General features: G+C 46.3%; 1 protein-coding gene across 4 annotated transcripts in view; it reads right to left on the reverse strand.

Annotated features, from left to right (window-relative positions):
* foxp2 (forkhead box P2) overlaps positions 1-26,745 on the reverse strand; it is a 103,066-nt gene that overhangs the window by 27,553 nt on the left and 48,768 nt on the right. For all 4 annotated transcript variants that reach the window (XM_068586353.1, XM_068586350.1, XM_068586354.1 and 1 more), the window contains 5 exons: positions 15,420-15,509; positions 5,917-6,054; positions 4,074-4,163; positions 1,746-1,926; positions 180-525 (listed from right to left, as the gene is read on the reverse strand). In XM_068586353.1, coding sequence (XP_068442454.1) covers positions 180-525; positions 1,746-1,926; positions 4,074-4,163; positions 5,917-6,036 — 737 coding nt within the window. In that variant the 5' untranslated portion in view covers positions 6,037-6,054; positions 15,420-15,509. The remainder of the gene's footprint in view (positions 1-179; positions 526-1,745; positions 1,927-4,073; positions 4,164-5,916; positions 6,055-15,419; positions 15,510-26,745) is intronic.

Here is a 26,745-nt window from a genome sequence, read left to right on the forward strand (position 1 = left end):
TGTGTTCCTACACCGCATCATGTAACGGGAAAACAAAACAAGCGCGTGTGACGGGTAGCAAACAAGCTGCTGCAAACTTTTCATCTTCTCTGCCTCTTTCCTTGGTGCTGCATCAAAAAGGTGAGGGGGGAGAAGGAGGAGAGGGAAGAGGGGGGGGGGTGACATTTCAATTGCTTTACCTCTCTCGCTCCCTTTCTCGTTCTCGTTCCCGCTCTCTTCTGTGGTTGAGGGCGGGGGACTGTCCGTTGGCGATGGAATGGTGAGAGATGGGCGGCGACGCTTTGGCGGGATTGGAGGAGGAGGTAGTTGAGGAAGAGTTGTTGGTGGAGAGGTCTAAACCGCCACCGCCGCTGCCGCCACCGCCTCCGCCGCCCCCACCACCACCACCGCCGCCGCCACCGCCGCCACCACCGCCGGTGCCACTGCCACTGTTGCTGTGTTTGATGCCGTTGTCCTCCATGGCGTGACCACCGCCACCTCCGGTCACGTCCTTCCACAACTGCTGGAGCTCCGCGGGGCTCAGACCTGCTAATCGAGAGGGAGAGAAGAAAAGGAGAGGAGGAAGACACAATTAAATAAAATGTATGCAGTTTATTGTATCAATACAGCGGCTCAACTCAAGAGACACAAGCTGAAGCCTGAACTCTGCAAACTTCCATCCAATAGTTATAGAAGTTGCACAAAGCGGCATGACTCACGGCCTTGCCCTCAGCGAGACTATCATCTGAGACTGCTTCACTGCGGACCTGAATTTGAACTCATACAGCACTGTTCCATAAAACCAGATGTGTTCTTCTTCTCTGGGCCGTAAGTCATGATTTAAACCTGTTGACAGATCACTCACGTAGTCTTCAGCGGCAAAGATGTGGATGAACTACAAAACATTGATTACACTGAGTGTGTGTGTGTGTGTGTGTGTGTATGTTCCATCTGAGATAAACCGGCTTTGTCCACCGCTTGTTTTCAGCTTGGGAACTAATTAGGCAATATTCACTTACTTTGATTTCCTGCTAACACCTCCCTGCCTGGTGTTTTCCAACAGCGCCATTTTGGCGGTAAACAACAAACATAGGTGTTTACTTGGCTCAGCAGAAGAAAATGGAGCCTGCTCCCCCCCCCCCCCACCCTCCCTCTCTCCCTCTGTCCTTTTATTCTTTCTCCTCTCGCTGGCTCTCACTGAAGGCAGTAAACAACAACACCAACAACAACAACCGGGGAAAAGAAGGAGGGGGTTGGGGAGCGGGGGAATAGAAACGGAGATGGAAAAACAACAAACACAAACATAGGCAGAGCAGAGCTGAGAGAGAAACAGAAGTAGACAAAGAAAGCCACAATCAGACAAGAAGAGAGAGATAGGAAGAATGGAAGACTAAACAAAACGATCATGTGGAGAGTTAGGGACAAAGTGGATGCTAGAAGAGCATACCAATGAGGGGCAAGCAGACATACAGACATACTTAGAGATAGCGCAGGGGCAACTCAGGTGCATACCAATGAGAAAAACTAAAACAGGCATGATGGAAAGACAGAAGAAGACAGAACGGGACAGGCGTGGAGATGTGACAGGGGGAAGGCAGGAAACAGAAACTTACACCTGCGGGCTAAACACAGGAAGCATGTGACCACCACTGTTGCAAGTCACATGCTCCAGACTATAACACGACTGCTTTCTCTCCTCCCACTACACCCCCCACCTCCCTCTCCCACCCCACCCCTTCCGGTCCTCCTCTTCCTCTTCCTCTTACCTTGCTGGGGCAGGGTTTGTCCGGGCAGGGCGGCCTGGCCGGGCGCGGGCCCGGGCAGCGAGAGCAGGCCCTGCCGCTGCATGTTGAGCAGGTGCTGCTGCTGCTGGAGCTGCTGCATCTGCAGGAGCTGCTGCTGGAAGACGAGCTGCTGGGCGGCCAGCTGCTGCTGCTGCTGCTGTTGCTATAGAGAGGAGGAGGAGGAGGAGGAGGAGGAGGAGGAAGAGGAGGAGTAGGAGAGGAGCAAGAGAGGAGCGAAGGGAAGAGGAGGGAGGGAAACAAAATTACAGACAAATTAACAACTGGGGAGTGGAAGAGGAGAGAGAAGACGGAGCGGCATTTTGCGCTGTGTGGAGAGCCTGCACTCACTCGCCTCGCCGTGACCTTAGCTACACCTCCCTGCCTCTACTTCGGTCTGCCCGCATGCTCTACCTCTCTGCCTGGGCTCACTTAGTCTTCCCTCCAGTTTTTTGTTTTTTGGGGGCTGTACCACAGTGTTGTTGCATTCTCCTCTCTTTGTGTGGCCATGTCTGTGAGCACACACACATGCACGCGCACACACACACACACACACACACACACACACACACACACACACACACACACACACACACACACACACACACACACACACACACACACACACACACACACACAAACAGACACAAAGCTGTGCTGATATACCAGCTCTCAAGCCCATCAGTGTATGTGGCTTGTGATTGTGTATGATACTAAGCCTCTGGTATAATCCCCCATCCCACAACCCCCTCCAACACCCCTGATAGTTAATTGTCTCGCCTTCACTGATGGTCTGTTACAGCTTATGTGGCCAGAGGGAGCTGGCAGAATGAGAGATTTACAGCATCACATGCGTGTGAATGCACAGGCACAAGTGCAAACACACACATATGCACACACATGCCCAACGCCCGTCCCCCGCACCCCCCCCTACACACACCTCCCCCTGCCTCCCCATGTTCCGCTCTCCTCGCTGCCTCACAGAGTTGTTTATCGCTGGGCCAGACAGCCCATTGCGTAAGCCCTGTGCAAAACAAAAACAACAACAAAATGAAAAACATCAAACTCAGTGACCGCGGCAAAACAAGTCGGAGAGGGAGTGGATTTTAGGGGGAAACAAAAAGCTCGGAATATGAAAACTCAGGTAGTAATTGGCTATAAGTGCACACTATTAGATTTGATGGACTGTGTCTTTCTAGCTCAGAGGTCATATTTCGGCTATGTTTCTGATGTTTGTCAGTATTTGTTCTCCTCTCCACATATGCATGTGCATACAGCATGGTATGCTCAGGTGTTTCTGTATGTTCCTATCACGGTGGATGTTCAAAAGCATTTGAAAGGGGGGTGGGGGGGGTAAAACTTGTGATGCGCTCACTGGAAAACAGGCTGCATAATGGAGTGATGGAGGAAGGCAGTTTGTCCACCCCACCCACCCCCGCCCTGCCTCAAGAGAAATAAGGGAGCAATTTCTATTCCATATTTGATGGCGGGGCCCCTGAAAAACTCTATTCACGAATCCAAACAGAAACAAAGCCGCCGGGAGGTCGGTTGCAGCTTCCTGTCGGGGCAGCATAATGAGGAGACACGGAGAGGTGCTACACACACAGAGAGAAAGGCAGAGTGTGTGTTGTGTGATACCCTTTTTTTTCCGATCAATTTAACTGCTTCCACATGCACAGTGTTGCCTAGATGTGGCCCTGGACGGCCTCTCAAGGTTCAGCACCGCGTGACGCTCAAACGCGACGGCACAAATGTTGCTGAGGCCGTCTTGCTCGTCTCTTGCTCGTCTCTTGCTCGTCTCTTCCTCTCCGATAGCCGGAGAGAACGAGACGGAGCCGTGTCCGTCGACCGGGCTGCCTGTCAACGTGATTTATGGGCGCCGTGCGCTGTAACTTTAGCGGCAATGCGTGTGTTTGTACGTTCGCAGGAACACTTCATTAAGGAGTTGGACCGAGGACCCTTTAAGTCAGCAAGCGAGTGAGCGAGCGTGTGTGTGTGTGTGTGTGTGTGTGTTTGCGTGTGTGTGAACGTCACTTGAAACAGTTCATTAGTGGTGCGTGAGTGCTTGTGGTTCTTCTACTCACTAATAACAAATTAACAAAGTTGATTTTGTTCAAATAAAAGCCAAGAAACTCGTCATCTGGAGTGAAGAGGCGAAAGGAAAAGTCTGCTTTTGGTTGACGAAATGGGAACACCTTGACAGACTTCAATATAAACAAGTGTTTATTATCACATTTCCCCCTCAAAACATATTTAGGGGGTTTTGTAGAAAAAAATCCTAGGTGTCAATAAGTGTGCATGTTGGACACCTACCTCTTTAGCCTGCTTGCCAGGGTGCTGCTGCTGGAGGAGCTGCAGATGAAGCTGCTCCTGTTGTTTCTTATAAAACTCCTGCAGGTGTTGCTGTAGACACACACACACACACACACACACACACACACACACACACACACACACACACACACACACACACACACACACACACAGTTAGAGAAAGAGTTAAGTGTAAGATAATGGGTAAATCCATATATCAAGTACACATCTCTAAACCGCCTTAAGTGCAGTGTAACCCTAAACTATGCTACTTTATTCACAGGCCATGGAGCAGGGTTGCTCTCAGATTTATTTGTTTTAATTACATTTTTCTAAGAGATATACCAGCCTTTATGCCAATGTGGGCATGTATTACTATTTCTAATTGATTTTCTTTCAAAAAAACCCAACAACAACCTTTAAGTAGATCCCTAATAATTAAGAAGACATTTACTCCTAAGCCTGCACTCCAGCTGGACTTCACATGTTGGTTATGCATTTACTGTTTCACATTATAAATAACATCTTCTACTGCTTTTGGCATTTGTATCCTTGCCGTCTTTCACAGTCCTCTCAATATGGACTTTTAATAGTCCCCCAGTTGTGTAGAGGGCAACAATTCATCATCCTAACTACGCATTTGGCTGCCAGAGTGCGCTGGCTTCCTTTGGACTGGCTGAAATAAACAGAACGAACCCTCTGAGGAACAGGTTTTCTCCATTGAACTGATTCCTTTAGCACACGTACTGTGACAGCTATTTACGCAGTGATTTCAGTTTTATTTCATATGATCCTCAAGATGGCTTTTTGGCCTGAAAGAGGAGTCCATGAAAGTCCAATGGACTACATGGTCCTAATCCCTGCCAGCTGCCATATAAATATCCATATGATTTTACAGACAGTAATGTTAAACCCTTGGAGCTTGTTTTGTAACTCTGGCTGTAGTCACTTAATCAACATAAATCAATAATATAACTTCACTCTATACTAACTGAGGACAGGTTGTGACCCTGTGATTTAGGATTATGGATCCTAACTGCTGTGTTACGACTGACCATGTACGAAATATGCAAACTGGAAATGTTAAGTACCTCGGGTTGCTGTGGAAAAGAGGCAGTGCTGAGGCACGCTCCGCTGTACTGAAAACTAAATCCAGAGTCTGGGTGCTCTTAATGAAGAGGAATAATCAGAATGACTGACACTCTTAATTAAACAATTCTCCTTCCCTTAATCAAATCAATAAATGACAAATGCATTTCAACTCTGACACCAGACTGTGCCAAGTGTGTGCTTTCTCGAGCTGATTCCAAATATTACATCATCCGTCATCTATCATTCAGCTCCTGGTGCTCAACCCAACTGTGCCCTACTCTCCCAGTCCCTGATGGATGCTTGTCAGGGAATTGAACCGGCGACTCACGAGAGACAGTTAATTAGAGGTGACGTGAACAAGTACGTCAGTTCCAGATTCCTCTTGGTAAGCGTGTCAAGGACGCGCGGCTGTGAGCGACCCGGTGTCTGCGATACACCGGAGTGACTCAGGGGTGTGCAGGGCTATAGTGCGCTCATGGGCGTGGTTGCACACACAACACAACAACAACAACAACAACAACAACAAAACACCCAATGACGGTGTTTTAAGGATTAAATGAAGTACGGTGTAATTGTAGGTCTAGATTGTGGATATGCATGCGTCTCTCCGTGTCAGTGGAAGTGAATGTCTGAGTGCCCCTTCAGAAGGACACGTGTGTTGATGTGACGGGTTGCACGGCTTGCATCCAGGTGGTGCCAAAACGTGTGCGTGCATGCATGCATGCACGCATGTAAAGGTGAGTGTCTGTACCTGCTGCAGCATTACAGCCTGCTGCTGTTGGAGCAGAGCCTGGAGCTGCTGGGGGGAGAGCACCTGCTGCTGGAGGATCTGCTGCATCTGTTGCGGCGTGATCACCTGGGGACTCATCATGGCCACTGACACTGGTACCTGGACAGGGAGGATGAGAGAGAGAGAGAGAGAGAGAGAGAGAGAGAGAGAGAACGTCAGGCAGATGTGAAGGGGTGACGACCAGGAGACGCATGGGATGTGAAGTGGAGAGGAGGGTAAACAATGAAAGGATAGGCGTCAAATGGATGGAGGGGAGTGTAAAAAAACGAGGATGAGGAAGTGGGGAAAAATAGAGCATTAGAGAGGTGCGTCAGGCCTACTGGCATGGCTCTACTGGGAGTGTAGTAATTGGTGACTTAGAGGTAGGGAGAGCAGGCCTCCCATGGCCGTGACGCTTGGCAGCCTAGAGGAGATGCTGAAGGACAGATGGGTGCTGTGCCTTTGTGTTGCACATATTATTTTGCTCTGCCTCCACCCCGCAGGGAAAAGTAGAGGATTTAAATAGACGTAGACCTTAATTAGCAGGACCCTTGAACTCCCCCACTTTAGCGTGCCTATCAGCGCTGCGATGGTGAAACAGCATGAATGCACAACTAGAAAGTTGATTAAAACTACACTGATGAAGTGGACACATCAGCGGCATGATGAGGTGGGTCGGGGCTTCACCCTTAGTATTAATTTATGTTGGAGGGGATGGATATATGTAAAAAATAAAAAAAAGGATAAAAAAAAGAAGACACGGACACTTCTGTTTATGTCGAGGGCAGTTTCTTTACTGGGTGCCTTCTGCGGTGAGGTTTTTTTTGTTTTATATTCTCACAAAAGCAGCCAAAAGCTGTCTAGCTCCCTGCCGACATGCCATTTTGAAAAATGTATGTCACTTTTAGGGAGCTAATCATTAAAATATGAGCCGTCAAACTGCAGTAAGAGAACTTCACCAAAACAAAACAAAGATACATATCCTGTGTTTCTGCCAAATTCTTCTAAGACGGCAGCGCAAGCAACTTCAGAGGCAGCAGATCAATAGACAAAGGATGCGTTTCTCTCCGCACTTTGATTGTGTGCAGCGTGCACACATTCTAACAGGGGAGTGTGGGCTAACAGCCACATTATGGAGTTTCAGCTCCTTGTGGCTGCTTAAAAATTCAACAACTTTTTGGTCGGGAAAAGAAAATACTGCGTTAAATGTTGTTGACTTTTTTGGTGTCGCTTTGGAAAATAAAAATCAGCACAATTGAGTGACGCTTTTCCAGTTGATTGTCCTTATATACGCACACTTCACTAGCCTGATTGAAGTGGCTCGCATCACCTTCTCCATATGACCTTTGAAATGTAATTTAATCATCTTATAGCACAGTCCTATACTATTAGTACTGCATTAACACAACCGTTTTCTTTTTCTTTTTTTACAGCCCGTGGCAGTATCCGGTCAACGAAGAGTCCTGAACCACAAGCTTTACAACACAATTAAAATATCAACATGGAGCAGCACCTTCGCTGACGTTAATTGCGACAGTGTTTGGCGTGGAGCTGCCATGACAGTAGCCAGCCTATATGGTGTGTCAAGGGGCCAATAAGACATCCCCGTCCTCATCGCCGGCTAATCAAGCTGCCTTGATTACTTTCCATGCATGTCTCTCCTCCCTCCCTCTCTCTGTCAGGCCTTGACACGTCCTTGTTTAGCTCGCCTCTCCTCAATGCCTATCCGCCCCCCCTGCCCCTCCCCAGGTTTTCCCCCCTCTTTGATTAGCCGAGACATTTGCATGGTCACTACACATTTTTCATTTTAGAAGTCATTATGCATTAGTGGCTCCTGATCGCCCGCCTTGACTAATCCTGATGAACTGAAAATCACAGCTGAAGGTCAACTTCCAGCCGGCCCCGCTGCACATTCATATTCATATTCAAACAAATCCTGCCTCCATTGTTCATTAGGGTCTTAGAGAGAAGGGACTCCATCTAAGGTGGGAGAGGTGGTGGAGGAGGACGAGGAGGAGGAGGCGGAGGAGGAGGAGGATGTTGTGGTACATCTCTTTTCTTCTCTGGACTCCTCTATGCAAGAGTGCCACAAGAAAACGCATTCCCAATAAGCGAAGTGCTGAACAAAAGCCGTCAAAAAGTTGCAAATTAAACAGTCCGTGTGTAATTATGCAAATGCTGTGCTTACACCTTCAATGTTATTAACCCTTAAAGGTACATTTGCTAGGTAAGTAATTACCCCCGCAGTCACTCCTGGTTTTGTGTTGGATGCCGTGACAATGGGACGAGTGCAGCTGAGAAACAACATGAGTGATGCACTCATTAAGACTATTAATTGGATGCGAGCACAAAGATGTTTTGGTTCACAAAAGAGATGCAGGCTTAGACATGTAGGATTTAACACCAACGTATGCACACGCATATATAAAGTGGAATTAAGTCTAAATTCTACATCACGCGGTTTCATCATTGTGCAAGTTGTGAAATACACACATTTATAGTCAGATACCTGTTAATGAATGATGTCAGATTTCCACACCAAAGAGTAAAACCAAACAATGAAAAAAAATAAAAATAACAGGAAACAACCTGGTTATGATTTTTGGGAAGTTCCTTTTTCCACTTTCATGAGCTTTTCAGAGACATTATGGCTGATAATCATCTTCATTTCACCAGTGCTCCAAACAAAAAGAGGGGAAGGACAAGGGAGAAAAGGCAGGAGGAGGAGAGAGAGGGGAGAAAAGGCACTGGCCCACGTCCATTGTGAAGTGCAGCACAATGCTAATTCCAGCGTTTAACTGCATACTTTTCTGCTTGACGTATCGGAGGCTCCAAGATGAAAGCAGATAAGTAATTGCTCTCCTGGTTCTTATTCTTCACTGACAACCCATAAATTTAATTTTACACACACGTTCATTTACATTTTCGAGTATATGACATGATAATTGCAGGAATATAACACCTCCATTTTGCAGGATGCCGCACGAGGTCTTGATTGACGTGAGCGGTGAATTGAAAGGAACAGGCGGCTGAATTGCCTCTCCTAGAAATGATTTTGCCACGGAGGGATAAAATTAATGAGCATTTACCAGACGATGGCAGTGGCGTAAACATCCGCGCGCCGTGAGAAGACTCCCTTATAGAAGAGGAAGCATGATACTGTGCCTCTGTTGCATTGTAATCCAAAAAGGGTATATTTCCAACTCCAGCACAAAAAAAAGGGAATATATTGATGGGATTTATTAAATGGTTTAAATTAGCTGCAGGTGATGTGGCCACTGGGGAACTTAATAACAGAGAAGGTGCTTCTCCTGTTTTTAATAGAGAACAATTAGACGGAAAGGGTACTCTTTGCCAAATGAAGTCATTTGAATGTAACCCCTTCTTTGTAGAGAAAAACATATTTTTAACTGTGTTTACCGTTCTAGCCCTCATTTGCTTATGTGCCTTGAACTTAAAGAGAACGATGAGCGCTATTGACATAAACTTTGAAGCCGTGTGGTTTGCCCTCAAAGTTGGGGAGCAAAACAAAGGACCTTTAAATTGGCTCCTGATGTGAAAACACTGGTGGGGCCCTCACCAGAACAAGCAGATCATTACACCACTCTTGTCACACCCGCAGGCTGTAACCAGCCTGTCCAATGCCTCGCGAAAGGTCAAGCTCTTCCACGGAGAGCTCAGGTATCTCTTCCAGGCAAAGCTGGCACCCGAGTCTCTCGTTATGTTTGATCTAACCGGGCATTCGGCCATTAAATGGAAAACACCACACCGAGCTAACACAGCTTTCTGCCTCTTCTTGCTATCTGGACTCGTGGACAAATACACATGCAGAAATTACACCCACTCTGCCGTGTGGCACTTTATCTTCACAGCAATGAGTTTTTATGAGTCAAATTACCTAAAGCAGGAGATAAGTGGTGTTCCAGAGTTCAAACTTAAACAATTAAAGTCCAGCAGAGAGGAATTCCTTTTATTTGATTTCCTTCTGTACGAATCACTTAGCAGTAATAAGCAGGAGGGTGGGGTGGGGGGGGAGACTAGTGATTAGATGTCGGCCATAAACATCGCAGGGGCAGCGAGCGCGGGGCGGTTATCAACGACAGAGGTTGCTCCTGTGTAGCACTGGACGCGGGACTAAGCTGCTCTACAGACACTGCTGAAGATAACTGCAATGAGAAATGGAAGGGTCCTAGTCGGTAATTACTGTGGATCCTTGGCAGGGAGAATCACGGCTAATTAAACCACTAGCTTCCTTTCACACACACACACAGGAAGAGCGAGAAAGAAATCCAGAGAAAAAAGGGAGTAACCCTCCCCCCCTCTCCTCCCCCACCCTATATTTCATCTCAATCTCCCAAGCATCCCAGGGGGCTCAAACTCAGACCCCCCTCATAGCTTGTGGACTCATGACCTCTCAACTCCCTTTCAGCTGACACTGCTCATTTAAGAGCCAATTACTGACAAATATGGCCACCCGATTATTGATAGCCGGGACTCTCCATTCGAGGACCACCAAAGCTAGAGGGCAGCTCGCCTGGCGGGCGCCTCGCAGTGAAGTTCAAGTGTGCGGTCTGCAAGAAGTACACGTGTGTTTGCCGTGTAAAAAAAAAAAAAAAATCACATCGGAGCCACACACTCAAGCACATGTCGTGTCTTCAGCTTAGGGAGATCGATACTCTAGATTGTCAGGACTGAAGCTAAGTAGATTACGGAATGTTTTCCCAAAATCAATTTCCATAGCGGTTTGGCAGCAGTGCATGGGAAGTGCAATTTATCATAACATAAATACCCATCATGCAAAAGCCTCTAATAAAAAAGCCTGAGGAGATTGGGACAGGCTTAGCGCAATTTCCATATTGATTTATCTCTACATGCAGATAGTCATTGATTAAGCCCCGGAATGTAGTGTACAACATCGGAGCTGTGTGACATCCCTTGTGCACATTGTTTGTGTCATTATCAGTACAAATTGTTCCCCCTTTATCATTAAACTGGCACAATTCACTCCCGACTGATTCCTCCCTGCAGGTGCACATCTTTCAAGAGGAAATGGGAGCGACAGATAGAGGGGGAGAGAATTATAAAAGAAAGTGCAGGAGTGTGCTGGAATAGAAAGAAAGTGTGAGAGAGAGAGAGAGAGAGAGAGAGAGAGAGAGAGAGAGAGAGAGAGAGAGAGAGAGAGAGAGAGAGAGAGAGAGAGAGAGAGAAGAGGAGGGGGGACACTTCCTTCTGATGTTGCAGGTAATATGGCCTCCACTGGATCAGCCTCTTCATCAGTGACACACAGTAAATTACAAGTGCTTCAAGCAGCTCAGTGAATTATAGTTCATCACTTGGAAAGGCTTTCCCCCTCACCACCGGGGCCCAGGCGTATCAGATCTGCCGGTTAGGATCCAATTAACACCCTGGCCGGAATCATCTGATTGCATGTGTAAGGCCTGGTATAACTCGTTTATTGCACCCATGTATCTTCTGTCACAAGGTAAATTTGTTGCTGCTACATCAAAGGTCTGAGATACTTTTTTTTTTTTTTTATCCTTCCCTCCCTCTCACTTTCTCTTCATCCCCCAAACTCAGCTACCTCGCCTTGGGGTTGCATTTCAACTTCTTTTGCATCACAATGATGAACCTGCTCTGTCCTCGCAATTTAGCAATCTTGTCCTGTAGGTGTTGTAAATGCAAAGGGGGGTGGGGGTGGAGGGGGGAGATGGGAAAAGAGAGAAAAAAATATATCTTGTTTTGTGGTTACAAAAGCAGTAACCAAGGGTGTTTGAGTTAAAATGTGCTGACGTTTTTTTCTCTCTTTCTCTCAGAGTCAACAGAAGTTTTCCTCATGAATAACATAATATCCCCCCCCCCCATCTCTCTTTTTTACCTTCCGCAGTGATAATTTCTCTCTTTTTTTTCCAGATCCAACCAGAGGGGATGCAGTGGAAAGATATATTCATAAATGTAAATGTGAACTACAATCCTTTAGCCACGCACGTCGGAGTCAGCTAACCTATACTCGAGTCTGGCGTCGCAGCCCTTTTCCCCCTGCATCTGTGTGTGTTCCGGATGAAAGCCAATAAGCAGATGAGTTCTGCTATCGAGGTGATATTCGCTCAGTGGCAAGAACGCGTGGACCTGACCTTTAAAAGTGTGACACTTCCTCGGATGGCCCAGTGCCCACAGCCAATCTGACTGGCCCGGGCAGGAAGCTGCCGAATTACAGAATACAGGGCTAAGCCAACATCTCTCCCGAAGCACACACAAACCGTAAAAACCTTAAGTATAACACATTTAAACATTCATAGTTAGAGCAGAGCACAGATGGGGCTGAGGTTATTAGTCTTGTAAAAAGGTATTCACAGCGTGATAGTGTGAAAGGGGGACAAGCAGCGGTCGCAGGTTTTGAATTGGATGTTAACGACGGGGAAGAGGGGGTCATGGGGTACCTTCACACTGTCAGGGAGGTGGGGGCGGGTCATTCTGGCTGTTTTATATGTGCCCCCTGACATATAGAGGTGGTGGGTGTGCCACAATGGGAGCCTCGGGATGCCATGTTAAGAGCAGATGTGGTGGGACAGTCGGTTGAGTTTTTGCCCGCCTGCAGTTTATTTAGTTGGATATTCGTATTAATCTTGAGCAATTCCTAAAAAACATGGCGCTAAGCCGCTTTAAACCCGGTCCCGTCCTGAGCCGCGAACAAACAAGTGTTGCACCGAGTCACTTCTGGCGATGGAGCAACTTTAAGTTGCATTGTGCCGGTGTTTGAGTGCGGGCTATGCGTCGATGCATTATGTGCGCCAGCGAAACAACTGTCAGACTCATAGGCCACTGTAATCCTCTCCGCCTCTCCTTGTCCGCGTTTCTTTATTTGTATTCCAAATGTCAGTGTATAAATGCCTTTCAGAGAGGGGATATTGCCACAGAGAGGAGCGGAGACGAGAGGGTGTTGTGTGCCTTGGGAGAGCCGTGTAAGCAGCATGGCGGAGGCAGGGGGATTTACAGGGAGAAATAGGTGTTTATTGAGTGCTCCCATGGGCTTACTGTGTAATAATAGACCTGTCACATTACGCAAATGTGGAGAAGCAGCTTGTGTGTGTGTTTGTATGTGTGTTTGTGAGACTGTTTTTTACACATGTGTGTGTGCGCGCGTGTGTGTGTGTGTGTGTATGTGTGCATGCGAATGCCAGAGCTGCCTGCCTCCGCATCATCAACTCCTGAGAAGCAGCGATGAGCGAGCAGATAGAATTAGTCAGGCGAGAGCCTTTAGCCGCTAATACGCGTAATTAAAACTGCAAGCTGAGGCACTTAGATGCTTGTGTACTAAATAATTTACATGCCATGATCTATGGATCATTTCCCGCTCTTAAATACCAAAGATGGGCGAACAAGAGTAAAAAAAGACTGGCAGAGGATTTATCAGTATCTCTACCATAAGCAGGATGTCATGGTAATATTAATCCCTTTCCCACTTTCTACTTTGCTAATCATACAAGGGGATCAATGCGCCTGATTCCTCTGGTGGAAAACATGCAGCTTGATTGCTATTCACTCTTATCAAGCCGTGACGCTAATAAAATATTGCACTACAGCACCCATTGTGGCTTCATAATCCAGGTAAATAATGCAGCTGTATTGTGTAAATTCCCTCAAGACAACTGGAGGGAAGAAATAGAACAATAAGAATAGCAAAACAAGGCTTTTTAATCAAGTTTGAGTTTCTCTGCTATTTGCACAATGGAGTATTAAGGCTAAAATGTCATTTGAAATGAGCGGATTCAAGGGCACGTGGCAGCATCTTCCCACTGTAGAAAGGATCTTGGCCCAGAATGCACTGAGCCCTGTTTGCTAGTGTGTAGCATTGCAGGGAGTTGGCAGTGTCTCTCCATTGGCGCTCTTGCATGGAGACTTTTTGGGACAAAGAGGTGAGGATGTTAATAAAGGCTGGATCAACAGATGGATTAGTTGGGAGCTGAGGACAGGCCGATCGGCAAAGGCCCTCTGATTCATATTGATTCATATCGCCAACGCGAGGCAAGGATGGAGTAAGCAAATGTAAATATTCAATATTTACCATCTGCTGGTGTTATTAGAGACAGGGGCTTGGACATGGGCTGACGGTTATCATGTACCCCCACTGCACTCAACCAATATTGTTCCTCCTGCCATGTATGTATTGTACTTGGTGACTATGCAGGCATTTGTAGATCAGGATCCCATTTGTTTGAATCAATTCGCTCTGGCATACAGAAGCTCAAATAGAAGAAGTGCAATGGACCCCAACAATAAGCTACAGAGAGATCCCCCCCCCTCCCCTCCCTCCCTCACAGCTAAATGGATAAGAAATATACAGACAAATAAATAAACACCCTTTAAAAAAAAACACGTTTATATTTCCGTTGCCATTATGTGTGAATATACCAGTAATATTAACACTCTTGATGGGGTTGAGTTGAATTATTTAAATGCGAAAGCACGACCGAGTCTTTGCCAACCTTATCTCTTCGCCACTACGTAATTAGGTACACAGGGGTGTGACTCCAATTGAAGGTGTCGCCATTGTTAGACTCTCTGAGAATATCAACGGGTGAGGTTAACGCCAATTTCCCTGACATTAATGAAATGCACAGAGCCCCTAATGAGTTAAACCATTGCTCCTTGATAGTACTTATTAGCTGAGTGGAGGGCACAAACTCCCACACTTCAATTTGAAAACGGCTAAAAATAAATGAAATATTAAAAATATATATATACTAATAATAAAAACATAGGAGCAGATGTCAAGGGGCCTTACACAATGTGGGTCGGGGAAAGCAACTAACTTTCTTGTTGACTTTGAAGCGAGCAGAATGAAAGGACTCGCTAGTGTGAGGAAATATTAACACCGGGAAGAAAGAGGATGTGTTATTGTGTAGATATGTGTGACTGTGGTGTCGGTGTGCAACTGTGCAACTTGTGTGTGTGTGTGTGTGAGCGTGCATATGTGTACACGTGTGACCTTTTCCAAATCACTGACAACAGAAATAGACAGCTCTATGAATCAATAAGGCAAATTAGTTGTGAAGAGTGAAGATGACAGGCAGTTAAAATTAGCTGTCTGTGGAACAGACTAGTCAGGCGGACATGTCTTTCAAATAATAACTAACCACTGGATGCTGAGGACCTGTTGTAGAAAAGCATACAGACCAAATCAGTCATACTACCGCTGAACCTTTGGATGTATACTTTGCGTATTAATTATTGTCCAGTTTGATGGAGGCCTCACTGACAAATGAAATGTATACTTGAAGCTTTGCTCTCTGTGTTGTGTTTTTCTTGTATCTATGCGGCGCTTAGCTTCCTGGGGACCGGCATGTCCAGCTTTGGGATTCAAATGGCAGGTCCGAGGATTGCGTCGGCAAATCAAACACACTTGTGGAACAGAGGAAATCTTCTTTTTCGGAGGAGGAGCATGTATTATGGATGGACTTAAGAGATTAGACGGGGAGCTGCTTTACCTGCAGTGGACGCTGCTTGTCGTGGCTCTTTGGAGATTTCAGGCCACTGCCTGGTTGCTGCAAGAGTAATTGCCTCGCTACTTGTAGGGCCTGGGAAGAAAAGAACACAAGACAAAAGACGGTGTGAAAAAAGGGAGGAAGAAAGATGGGGAGGAGGGGATGAGGGGGGGGAGAGACTAAATAAACTATTACATTTCCTGAGGCGGACAGCGGAGATAATTCACATTTTCAGAGACAAAACAGTCATTCCTGAGTGAAAACCCTGTCATAAATCACCCGGTATTTCCCACAACACATTCCGGCGTGCTTAACACAACGCTGGAGATACGTTTTAGTAACAATTCACAGAGCTGTGATCATGAAGAAGGTGGAGGAGGGGTGGGGGGGGGGGTTGAACAAAACAAAAAAAGAAAAAGACAGAGCGTCAGTAGAATTGACCTGTCTAGTGTGTGCTCAACTGAAATACCCACTTCTCTCGGCAAATTACCACGACATTTGCATATTCATAATATCAATTTGAAGTAGAGGCAGCGCCATGTGAAGTGTCCCTGGGAGCTGTAATTAAAGTTGACAAAATCAACATCAGATTTAGAGTGAATTAACCAGCAGCCCAGGTTTCACACCACGGATGCTCATGAGCAAGGGATGGCTGGTAGATGAGTAGAAACATGGAGCGGGTACATAGAGAAGGAGACCTTTTGCTGTCTGATGGTTGATTAGTTCTCAGCTGTTTACATTTGGAAGAAGAAAAAAAAGAGGAAAATTTAGAAAATTCACATTTGTAAATTGTAAAATTTGTCATCAACGCCGCTTGATGTGTTTGCCAGACATGATGCTACGGATCAGAGAGGCTGGGATGTGGCGTAATTTATTTCTCTGGGGTTCGATGGGATTTAAGGTCCCTCCCCGCCCGCTTGTGTGTGCCGAAACGCGCGCGAGCAGCGAGCTCCGGCTTCACAGGTACGGCGGCAGCTGGGCTAGCAGCTTCACTCCGATTCTTCAAGAGCAGATGGATGAAAGAGTCTGGCAGAAAAGAACATTGTGCACAGCTGCTACTACCGCTGCCGCTCCACACAGCCGTACACCTTGTATTCTTCAGGCCCACGAGCATCAAGTGGGAGAGGAAAAACACATATGCACACAACACAACAACTTCACAGGTGTTTCCTCTCTTTTTTTTTTTTTTTTTTCGGAGGAGGAGGAAAAAAGAAGGGGACGACTGAGGGAAATGCGAGACATAAGAAAAAATAAATAAAAATTTAAAAAAAAACTCAGATGGAGAGTGACACTTCCTCAGGAATCAGGGGGTGCTCATTTTATTTCCTGGCGCTTGCCAGTATCCATGACAACAGCTGCCTTGACAGGGCGTTGCATATGGCGCAGCTCTGCCAGCTGGTGGGAACAATGTTTGAACTAGTACATTGAGATCCTGAGCAAACAAGACGAGAAGACGGAGGGGGAGAGAGGGAGAGCGTAGAAAAAATAAGAAGGAGGGGAAAAAAAAAAAAAAGTTGCCATGTCTTTACCCCTTGGGGAACGCAGCCACCTCCTGATCAATTATGAAAAGACAGAGCTGTGGGGGTGGAGGGGGGGTGGAGTGGGGGTGGTGCTTGACGTGGTGGTGCAGAGGGAGGGGGTCTGTCTGTCTGGGTGCTCAGGAGGAGCCAGGCTTTCTGAACTAAAGTAAACAAACACATTACACTGGAACTGGGTCCTAACTGCATTGATCTGTCTCCTTGGTAAGAGGAGCCTAGTCGCCACCGGTTTGTGTGTATGTGTGTGTGTGTGTAATGTGACATCTGTAAGCTGAGCCATGGCTTTTCTTCAGAACACACACACACACACACACACACACACACACACACACACACACACACACACACAGGGTTGCCTGTGGTGGCGCACATTAAAAGCACCCATACGCATCGACACCTGCAGCAGACGGGCGACGCTTCGTTGCGTGTGGACTTTTTTTTCTCCTCCCAAAATGGACGGGGAATCAAACACTGCTCGACTCTTCCGCGGCTTCCTGTCACTGACGGCGAAAAGACAAAACAAATTCCTTGAAAGCAGCCAATCGCTCAGCTAATTAAAAAACACGGGGCCTAATTAATCTCCCCATGATTGGTGAATCAAAGCAATTATAAGGTGTATTGAGTCCCGTTGGAGAGTAAGGCTCCACTATGAGCGCAGGCCAAGGTAGCCGTCAGGAGGAAATGTTTGTCCATGTGTGAATCAATAACTACTCGCTATGTTATATCCAAAGTCAAGAGAGCCGTGCGATATATTACACACGGTCAGGGGTACAAAGAAAGAGATGTTTTTTAACTGCACTTCCAATATCCATGCAGGGTAAATATCGAGGGAGGTGCGGATATGAGAGGTGACACACAGGGGTGAAGCAGAGAGATCAACTACATGCGGCTTATTAGAAAAGAAGGTCTGCTCAGACTGCATAAAGCGTACTCCTCCAAACATAACACAGACCTTATCAACACCGGCCTAACTTTTCCAGAGTGGCTCGTCATGCCTGAGACTACCTGTCACTTCCTCGGTGGAAGTGGGGGTTAGCCATTTTTATTAAGAGAGTCTGTGACGGTGTGGAAGGTAAGGGAGAGGGAGAGGGAGAGAGAGAGAGAGAGAGAGAGAGAGAGAGAGAGAGAGAGAGAAAATAAATAAATAAAAAGTCCTGTCCGCTCACTTACACTGGCTCTGAGTATTCAGCCATTACAGTAAAAAGCACCAATTTGTGCCACCCACTTTCCACTCCACAGAGATGGCAAGCTGGAGCTCATCTCGAAGCACACACACACACATACACACACACACACACACACACACACACACACAAAAAAGCACAACATGCCAAGGAAAGTCATCAAAAGTTTGCTGAAGAGCTGCCGGAGCGGACACAAAAACACAGCCGAGTGCAGGCGCACCGCCTATTTAACCTGCGTTGCTATGCAAGAAAAAATGACATCGCCGGTCTATTAATGCACACATTGTATAAACAGCACAATGTGACACATTCTTCAGAATGAGAGAGAAAGCCAGACGGAGAGAAAGAGAGCCAGGCCCCGCTATATAAATAACAAGGCACTCAGAGGCATATTTGATGTTGATATCCATCACTGAGGTTGGAAAAGAGGAAGAAAAAAAAGAAAAAATAAGAGGGAAAATAACACACAGAGCGACCAAGACCACGGGGACACGGGGATCCTTATGAAAATAAGATTCAGCCCAAATGGATCTGGTGTAATTGGTTTCAGATAGTGAGGTCAGGAGAAAGGCGATACAGGCAACTATTATGCGAAGCGGACTGAGAAACAAGAATGTTTACACAGGCATTCCTCTGCTACATTAATAGGCATGCAGAGATCACTGGAGAGGGAGAAAGGGAGAGAGTGAGAAGAGACTGACAGAGAGGAGAAGAGAGAAGAAAAAAAAAACACACACACACACATATCAGCCATCCATTCATCCCTCCTTCCCACTATCCCCCAGTCTCCCCGACAGCCCCGGTGTTTAGACTTTGTACAGAGCAGGGTAATAAGGAACACCTCTCACAATGCACCTTTGTGAGGAGCATGCAAAGATCTTAAACAAGCATGAAATACATTAGCAGGTCCTGCAATACTGAGCCAAACCATTACAAATCTCCCGATTGCTTATTTGCACACATGGCGGAGTGGGGGTGCGTGCGAGAAATAAGCCATCCATCCAAGGATGTCACTCTTTCAAATCCACCTGGAGCATGCACGCGATGCGGCCATGACATTGGAATTGGATATATGTGAGGGGCTGTGACATTGTGTTTGGACAGTCCAGATCGCTTCCTGGCGTAGGTCACATTGGGAGCCGTTGTGATGAGGGGGATAGAGCCCATATTGCGCTGATTACACTGCGGTGAAATGAAGCTGCCCTCAACAGGTGCGTCTTCACAACATGTTCCAGAAAGTAGCTGGAAACACGGCGTTGCAATTGTTGATCACCAGGAAATGGGTCGCATCGGGGCAACGCGGTCTTACAGTGGTGTGCAGAGCAGATGTTTAGTTTGGTGTGTGTTTGTTGTGGTAAAGGGCTGCTGTTCAACACCAGGCTGTAGGCCAGAACAACTCCAGTCATGCTGACAGCTTTGACAACTCCCGCACACACACACACAACACACACACACGCATCAGCAGGCTTATCTATCTTCGCTTCCAGGAAACACAGACGGCGAAAGAGGGGGGGAAGGAAAAAGTGTGACACTTTATTCAAGCTGGAGGGAGTCGTATGCCACGGAAAACAAGGCACAAACAGTTTAAGCTGAACAAACAAACATGGCTGATTGGACTGAGGCTGCTGGCCCGCTGGCGGGGGAGATACGCGCTGACACTCCACACCAAAATATTTACACCCTATCTTCTTATATAAGTGGATTCAGGGCAGATGGATGGATGGATACGGATTTGGAGGGGCTGGTTGGAGAGGATAGACAAATGAGAGCAGAAGAGAAGGGGAGAAGGAGAAGTCGCCCCATGCAATGTCTGAATACAAAAGTGGGGCCCAGAGTTTATGAAAACAAGTTTTAAACTCACTGGATTATAATTTCTTTGGGATAAAAATCAGGTCTACGCTTGATGTGCATCAGGCTCTACTGTTGCGAGTGAGCTCCTTCACCTGAAGAAACTCGGCCACAGGAAAAGATCTCGGAGAGACTCCTGTCCTTTTATAAAAAGGTCAGAACTGGCGATGACGCACCGGTGCCTCAACAATGACTCCAGACTCCTCCATCTCCTCCACAAACCCACACAGAGCACAATACACACCTGGGTTCAGTCACCTTTGCTTGGGTTAGTACTTGGAAATGAAATAATAATTTAAAAAAATGACTGAGATACGATTTGAACGCAAAAGGAAATGCTGAACGCTGACGCTAATATGGAAGTACCAACAAATAGAATATGTTGGCTTAAAAAGGGTCCATTACAGAGTGTACTGACTTGATTGACAAGTATATGACAGTATCAAAATCAGCCGCGCATCAGCCTCACCTAGGCCCCCTCGCTATTACTCAACTGTGGATTATCCGGCTCCAATAACTGCTCGCAAAGCAGCAAGCGAGCCCCCAGAATGCAATTTCCCAACAGAAACCTACGGGGTGATTTCTCAGACGGTGCTCTCGTGAGAAAATAGAACGAAAAGAGAGAAACCAGAGAGAGAGAGAGAATGAAGGGAGAAAAGGGGGAATTTGGAAAGTATGTAGGAGTAATGAGCATTTTAATGTATGACTCAATAAATCAACAGTCTGCAGTGAGCGAGGGAGGGAGAGGTCCGTGGAGAATCTGCTCGGGCCTCAGGACGGAGGTAAAAGCTATCCAGCAGAACAATGGGCTCCTGTGTCCCACGCTGCTACCTCTATCTCACCACGTTCAGCTACTTCAGCTTCCACCGGCTCGACCTATAACGCAGTTCATCCCAAAATGAGAATCTGTCTTGTGTTCATTTACTGTTGTGGGCTCTCTTTTTTTTTGTGTGTTCTAAAGTGGATAATCGGTGTTTGGGAAGAAAACCTTCCATATTGATTGCTTGCTCTCTTCAACTCCTTCCCACCTCTTCACTGCACTTTCAATTCAACTCCACTTCTCTCGCTCTCTCTCCACCTTCCTCCTCCCCCTCATAGCTCATATCACATTATTCATTTCTTCCTCTCATCCTTCTGTCTCTCTTACCCCTCTCTCCCACGTCGCTCACCCCTTGTTTATTGATTCTCTAGATTAAGAATTCCTTGGGTGGAGGATTGTAACACACAAGCATCAAATTATTTTGGGGTGTGCTTATTTGCCTTTCCCTTGCATCTATTTGGCCTGTGTCTGTAGACAATTATGCCTACCCAGCCTCAGACTCAGGTGCTAATAATGAAGGACAAATAGAATCATATGTGTAAACTTCCCCCACTGATGAAAATTTATATTAACTTTCTGCCACAGTAAACAGAGCTGCATAGCTACACCCTCCCGGGAGGATTGACGAGATGAATTTGCTCGCTCCTTCCCCAGGAAGAAAGCTGGCGTCGGAGAGAGGCGAGTGGTGGCGGCGGTGGGAGGGGCTTGGGGATGTCGAGCTCCATTGTGTAACCTCAACATCACGCTTTCCCCCCCCCCCCTCCCCCATACGTAAACAAAACACCGGTCTGTTTTGCCTATCACAGATAAAGTGTGTGTTTATGTCTGTGAGAGGGAGTTGAATATATGTGCATACGTGCCCATATGTACGCGTCTGCTGAGAGGTTGGGAGGCCGCGCCAGCAATAACAACGAGCGAGGCCTGCTGTCGCTCACCGACATCCCGCCTCCTGCTGGTATCACCATGGACATGTGCAAACACAATATTCTATCTGTTGAAGCAAAGGAGCGTAATTGTTCTCAGCTACTTGAGAAAAAAAAAAACACATCATTTTGACAATTTTTTATCAGGTTAGAAAGACCTGACAATACTTATTTCTAAAATAATCTGACATGTGTCGTGACTTAACATACAGAATGCTAGCTTATCGGCCTATTAGTCATACAGATGTCACAACTGGTTCTGTTCTTCAGCCATTCTTCTGTCTATTGTCTCAGCCCATCTCCTCCATGCCTCATTACTTCAATTCATGTTACCCCACTGCGCCCCCATTACCCCGTCTCTGCTGCTGGCTCCAGCAAAGCCTCGACTTTGACCTGTGCCGTATCGCTACCTGTAGAAAAGGTGACAGCGAGTTCATTCAGCAACGCTCTTTATATCTGCTGCTGCCTTTTAGAGCCCCACGACTGAGAGCTACCAACAAAATATTATCAAAAAGAGACAGAGGGGAAGAAAAATAGAGACGGAGAAGAGATCGGCGAAGGTATTTGTGTGGGAGGAAGAAGGGCGGTGTGTTTGTTTGAGGTGGGCAGTGTGTGTGTATGTGTGTGTGTGTGTGTGTGTGTGGTCAAGTGTTCCCTTTGCAACAGCAAAGCTGGTGTGAGGTACGAGTGTTCGACTGTGCAGCCCCCTCCTCTCTCTCTCTCTCTCTCCAACCCTGCAGTCACACAAAAAACACAAATACACACATTTCCTCTCCATAACACACTCTTTCTCTCCCCTGAAGCGCTTGATTTCCCCTTCAGGTGATTATGATCCCTCTCCTTTTCACAGTTCCAGGCGAGTGGAGGTCACACAGCGGGATGAATACCTGATATCAAATGTTGCATTCAAGCCAGCCGTAGTTCATTTGGAAAAAAGGGGGCCGAGCCAAGCGGAAAAAAACTTGGAATTGCGGGATGAGAAGAAGATCTCAATTGCTTAGCCCTATAGCTGCTTATAAATACATAGCACACTGATTAGCTTAACACTGACACATTGTCAGTGTAAGTGAACATTGTGATATCGTGAAGTAACATGCTGCAGCACACTGGGAGTACGACACTGTATAAAAATAAAAAAAAAACAGCTGTATGTCGGCACAAACTAGGGCTTTCTCACCATTCTTGCCAGCGGATGAGACACAGAATGAAGTTGTTTTTCATAGAGCTCGTGTCTGTCTTTGTTGACAAGGCCTTATTAAGAGGCTCCCACTCCAAAAACATGGCCAGAGGCGACGAGCAATCTGACAGTGGCACCAGACAACAAGCCGTGGAGGAGCTTGTTTTGTGCACAACGCCGATACCAATAGATGCGGCAGGAGAGATGAATGTGCTGACACAAATGTGTGCATAGCGGTAAATAAAAGGTTGCTGCGTCCTGGGTAGGTAAACTGCATTTAAGTGTGTTTACCCTTCATTAAACCTCTGATGAATCACATATACACTCAAAGCCTACAGGGGAACACAAAACAATGATTAAGGAAAACAGGAAAGCTACCGAGCGTCACCGTCATCTATATTTATAACAATGAAATTGACTAAAAAAAGGGGCTGATGTCATTTAAAATCCACACAAACTGTGCATGTGTGTGTGTGTGTGTGTGTGTGTGTGTGTGTGTGTGTCCATCAGATCGTGTCTTGGGGGCTCTGCTGTTGCAGGTCAATAGTATGAGTGTCTGTCTGGCTCGTCTTGCCGAGCTCAGGTTAAGTGCTGAGTCTAATTGTTACTCTGTTGTTCTGGGGTCGATGAGAGAGCACCCTGACCTTAGCTGTAAAATGACCTCACCTCACCCACTGCACAGCGACAGCTTGATCTGTCCTGCAGCTGTGGTGACACTCACTTAACCAAACGTACTCTGTAAATAGGACATTCTCCAATATGTTCATTCATTCAGACAATTATTTTAAGCTTATAGATGGCCATTAACAGTCACACAACTGTTTATGGCTTTACATAATGGCCATTACACAGTTTAAACAACTTTATGTGGCCACTTTGTCTTGCCATCAGCCCTAAGTCACCTCAATGAGCATTGCTCTCCATTGCGGGTGGCATATCTTTCAATGAATGTCGCACTTCCCCCCCGAAAGATCATCTCAATAAATAGCCACGCCATCTGCCTGTGGAGGGGCCGACGGATGGACCACGTCCACCCCCCCCCCCCCCCCCTCCCCTCTCCTCTCTGTGGCTTTGCTTATGTAACACCTATCCTTTCCTGTGCTGCGCCTCCTCCCTTTCTTCCCTCCACCCTGCATGGTACCTTGGTGGTTGTCTTGTGAATATTCCAATTACAGCGATGTGTGTTTGACCTTTAAGTGAGCTGTAGGAGATATAGTTATCTGCCTTCCACTCTGACACCCAGCGTCTATCAATCAGTGTTCCACCCCACCACCACCACCACCACCACCAGAACAGGCTGCAAGACGCTGGTGAAATGTGTGTCTGTGTATGTGTGTGTGTGTGTGTGTGTGTTTGTATGTGCGAAAAGTGAGAAAGAGAAGACGAGAGGGGAGCTATCTCAAGCACAGATTGTGACTGGGGTAAGGTCGGCGGAGAGGCTTGGAGAGTCTCAGTGATAAAAAACGTGAAAATACATATGTTTTTTGAGTGAATACATAAATGTATACCACGTACACACAAACAGAGACAAAGAGAGAGAGAGAGAGAGAGAGAGAGAGAGAGAGAGAGAGAGAAGGGGAGAGAGAGATGTTAAACATTTTTTTCTTTAATCTGCCACCAGCCTGACTGAGCTTTCCTTCCATAAACAAAGGCTTTTCCAACAGCATCCTATATCACGCTTCCTAGAACAAGCAGGCGCGAGCAGAGTCATACTTCTTTAGTTTCATTCTTGCTCCCCGCCCTTTTCCAAAGGGCTAATCTACATCTTTCATTGAATCAAGAATGGAAATTCACAAGGAATGCTTCTTTTTCAATTTCATGCTGAAGTAGCTCAAGTTAGTGGATGTAATTTCTCCTAACAAGAAAATGTATCACTCTGTCGCACACTTAGTTCGTCTATGTGAGGAAAAAGGGCCTCTTTTCTGCATTTTTTTTTTCCTTGGGCTTTGATAAATGTGCCAAAAGCGTGATCACTCCCTTCACAGCACTCCGTACAAGGACAGAACAATTACTGCGGTTATTAAGAAAATAAAACCTCTGGTTAAAATTTGTATGAAAGATAAATGACATATCATTTAGGACTGCAGTCAAGGCATTACACAATTAAGTTTGGGCTACGCCAAGAGGAGGGTGGGGGTTTGTTTTACACACATTGCAGGGACCTCAACTTCTGAATTGGAGAATTATGTCATGGTGCAGACGCAGGCTAGTTGGCACTCCACTAACACAAAGAATATGTTAAAAGTGAAAAGAAAAACATGACATTTCAGTGAATTTGAGAGGGATTCACTTCAAACTTGTGCAAACAAAGAAGTTTTTCCTCTCTGACAAAAAGCCAAATGATGACCAAAACCTCCCGACAAGCCATTTGAAGTTTTGTGCAAATTATGATTATCAGGTTCACACCGAATTGGATGATGAAGTCCAAACAGGTGGAAAGGAATTCATGAAAAAATAGTATCGCTGAAACAATACCGCGCATGGCCAAGCCACCGGGCTAATGTATATTTATCATGTAAACTTCTGATAAATGCACACGCAGAAACAATCAAATCTCTGGGTTTCAATTGGAAGATTTTGTACCATGGGCTCAAGCGTGAAACCAATATCAGCTTAGTGTCTAGTCAAGCTTGAAGCGCCGCGCCTAGCCCACAAAGCATGTTCTGCATATGCTCATGGGCGCCGCTTTTATCGGGGTGGAACAAGCAGCTTTCCAGTGCTATCACTGATCAGTTGGTGCCAGTTAAGTCCCACAGTGTGGGTAAATAAGCAGTGGTTAGGTCTTGATGAGGAATGGCAGGCAGTTTGAGCGGGACCGTAGGCTGGAGAGCGGCGGACCCGTCTATCTCCTGGAGCGACTTCCATCATTACCCTCCGGCGAGAGAGTACATCTTATGCTCTGTGTCTGCCCCAAACAAACGTTCAGTGTACCCTCCCAAAAGGGCTTGATTGTACGTGGATTTTGTTTTTCCATAAATCACCTCTCCAGGTTTAATACACGCCAAACTGCTGGCTCTATTATATTAACAAAAAATATATACCGTGAATAATATGTCTGACATTGTAACAAAAGTTGAAAATGATGCAGATGACAGCAAAGTGAGGGCCTGACCTTGGCTCACACACAATGAGACCCAGCAGCTTCAGCTCGAAAGCCTGCAGTGAAGAGAGCCAAAGCCAGCGCTAAGTGACATGTCAGTCAGTTCGTCTGTTTGGAGCCTTCAATTCCCCACGGCCGGAGCTTATTTACTGCATTTGTATGAAAAGCTGTGAAGAGGAGAGGGCTGAGGGCCTGGCTGGCTCTCTTACATATGTATACAGTGTTTGGAGGCAATGCGTAAAAAAAAAAAAAAAAAAAAAGCATCTCCCCTTGCAGCCGGGTAAGCGTCACAACTACAAACAACTTGGGAGGAGGATCGAGCCATTTATATATTCAAAAATGGGTCAGGGATGAAGGTAATCGGAGCAACAGAGAGTGTTAACAAGCGGAGAGAAAAAAAAAAAACAGGATGAAACCTGGAATCTGTTAGTCGAGATTCCAGGCGCATTAGAGAAAGAGAGCACAGGTGACATTAAAAGATGCTACTACTTTCCGCTAGTCATCTTCTTAACCAGATTTGAAGTCATTTTAATATTAGTGAGAGAAGGGGAGGGGGTGTACACACAACAAACCATCGGGCATGCGTTTCAGAGTCTGATTTGTTACTATTCATGGCTAAAGCGGAGGGGAACTGTAATACTAGACATGCTTGTTAAATTCACAACACTCCAAAGCTGCCTTCTAGCAAATCCTGTCTTTTGGTTGTCAGCTTAAGACACCCCGGCATATGCATATGTAG

Source organism: Clinocottus analis, unplaced genomic scaffold (assembly GCF_023055335.1).
Source record: "Clinocottus analis isolate CAN_PGR_092001 unplaced genomic scaffold, fCliAna1.0.p SCAF_20, whole genome shotgun sequence".
Lineage (NCBI taxonomy): Eukaryota > Metazoa > Chordata > Actinopteri > Perciformes > Cottidae > Clinocottus > Clinocottus analis.